Source organism: Gavialis gangeticus, unplaced genomic scaffold (assembly GCF_001723915.1).
Source record: "Gavialis gangeticus isolate Ggan-Ray unplaced genomic scaffold, GavGan_comp1, whole genome shotgun sequence".
NCBI classification, from domain to species: Eukaryota; Metazoa; Chordata; order Crocodylia; family Gavialidae; genus Gavialis; species Gavialis gangeticus.
Window position 1 is genome coordinate 99,869,389 of NW_017729022.1, and position 1,935 is coordinate 99,871,323.

Consider the following 1,935-nt stretch of genomic DNA (forward strand, 5'->3'; position numbering starts at 1 on the left):
GGGGGGGGGGGGGGGGTTTGGAAATGGTGGCTGTGACTTGAAATATGTCAGATGCACAAAGTAAACAGGAAAAACTGCAGATCTCCCTAACAACCTTTTAACTGTAGTCTTGTTTTACTTTGTTAACTGGATTTATAATATTTCAATTTTTAAAGCTAATAGAAGAATTCTATACTTTACCAGAATTTGAATCTTATCACTAGCAAAGGTAGATACCTTTCTAAGCTGCAAATTCTTTTAAAAGTATGGACAGCAAAGTTTTTAAAGGCATTTAAGTTCAGCATGCTAAAATTCTTATGCAGTAGCAGTAAAACTTTTAATCCAGCTATTTCTTTAAATTTTTCACCGTCATTTATGAAGTGTTTATACTGCACAGAGGCTGTTATTGCACACCTTAACATTTGTTAACTAACAGTTAGTGAAATGGCAAATCCTGCTTCATATAGTTATGGGAGCACTATTTGTATATGACTATATTTAATCTGATGTTTTAGCCTTTTGTTTGTGAATACTCTGAATTTTTAGCCTTTTATCTGTGCTCAATCTGATTCAATTATCCTAATATACTGCCTTGTATGGGGAAGTTCTTAAGGCTTGAAACTTCTTTGGTTTTAGAAATAAATACAGCTTGTCTGAAATGGATTCAAGTTCTTTAAATGTGCCCCCAGCTTATTACAGGTCCCCTGAAGAAAAGAGCTAAAAGTAGTATATTAGAGTATTTCTTACTTATTTTTAATAGAATATGCCCAGCTCTTTGCAGCACTGATTGCTCGTACCGCTAAGGATATAGAAGTTTTGATAGATTCGTTACCTAGTGAAGAATCAACAGCAGCTTTGCAGGTAAGAAAGTTAAAATCCAAAATACTGAAACACTGCAAAAATGCTTCTTAATTGCATTAAATCACATCTCAAAAGCGTAAATAATGTAAAAGATGTAATCTTGCATATTGTTTAAAATTAACTTCAGCTCTTCAAAAGAGAACCTGTAAATCTCAGGCAATATACTGAAAAGATGACACTGTGTAGGTGAACTTGGAACAGGGTGGGCAGACTTGCATCCAGGACCATTAAGATATGTAAAACTTGCCTTGCCTTTCTTACAATGCCAAAGACACTGTTCTTACCACCTAAAATTACTTTAGGAAGTTACCTGGCATTTTCAATTGTTGACAGTTTGTCTATTTTTATCTTTAAATATGCCAAAAAATTGTGTATCAACTTGCCCTCTTGGAGCAGGTTGTACTTAATCCCAGCAAGAGCAAAACACTTCAGTATTGCTCTTTTTAAGCCTTTGTTTTTTACATGGCCCCTTTTGTGTATCTAGACCCTGGCTTTCTAAAGGGTTACAGTGTGTCTGCTCCAGCTGTATCACAAAGCAGTCTTCTGCTTTCTTGCTGCACCAGCAAACTTTCCTTAGGTTCAGAACAAATTTGTCCTGCTGGTCCTTCCTTTTTTATTTTATTTTAAGGACATAAGTGCTGTAGATAGACTTGTGTGCCTTCTGCTTGGGTCCCTTTTCATATGCCTTATTTTATTTGTTTTTTAATACAAAAATGGGTATTAGCTCTACATGCTACTTTCTAAGACTTCATTCTAAGATGAGGTAAATACAAGAACTGAAACTAGAAATTTTTAAGCAGGCTGCTTTTCTGCAAAATGCAGTGAATATTTGTGAATTACAGAAGGCATCTAAACCTGGCAATGTATGAAGAGTTGAACAGAAACTGTCATAAGTATTGTGAAGTGTTACTTGGCTAGCAGTCTAGAAATAGTAATTGCCACATCTTTTGCTGTATTAAATGCAGTAGTATAGTTTCAATCAGCAGAGCAAGCATACTAAAGATCTTTCCCTGTTCTATAGTTAAACCACACCTGGTTGTAGTGACAGCTTGCATTAGAAAGCCAAGGTGTTGCAGAGACTGCGGGGGGGGGGGG

The 1,935-nt window shown here is 35.9% G+C and overlaps 1 protein-coding gene across 1 annotated transcript in view; it reads left to right on the forward strand.

The window, feature by feature from the left end:
* Positions 1–1,935, forward strand: part of MED21 (mediator complex subunit 21) — a 6,545-nt gene that overhangs the window by 1,807 nt on the left and 2,803 nt on the right. Inside the window, exon 3 of the mRNA XM_019515711.1 lies at positions 740–840. Coding sequence (XP_019371256.1) covers positions 740–840 — 101 coding nt within the window. The remainder of the gene's footprint in view (positions 1–739; positions 841–1,935) is intronic.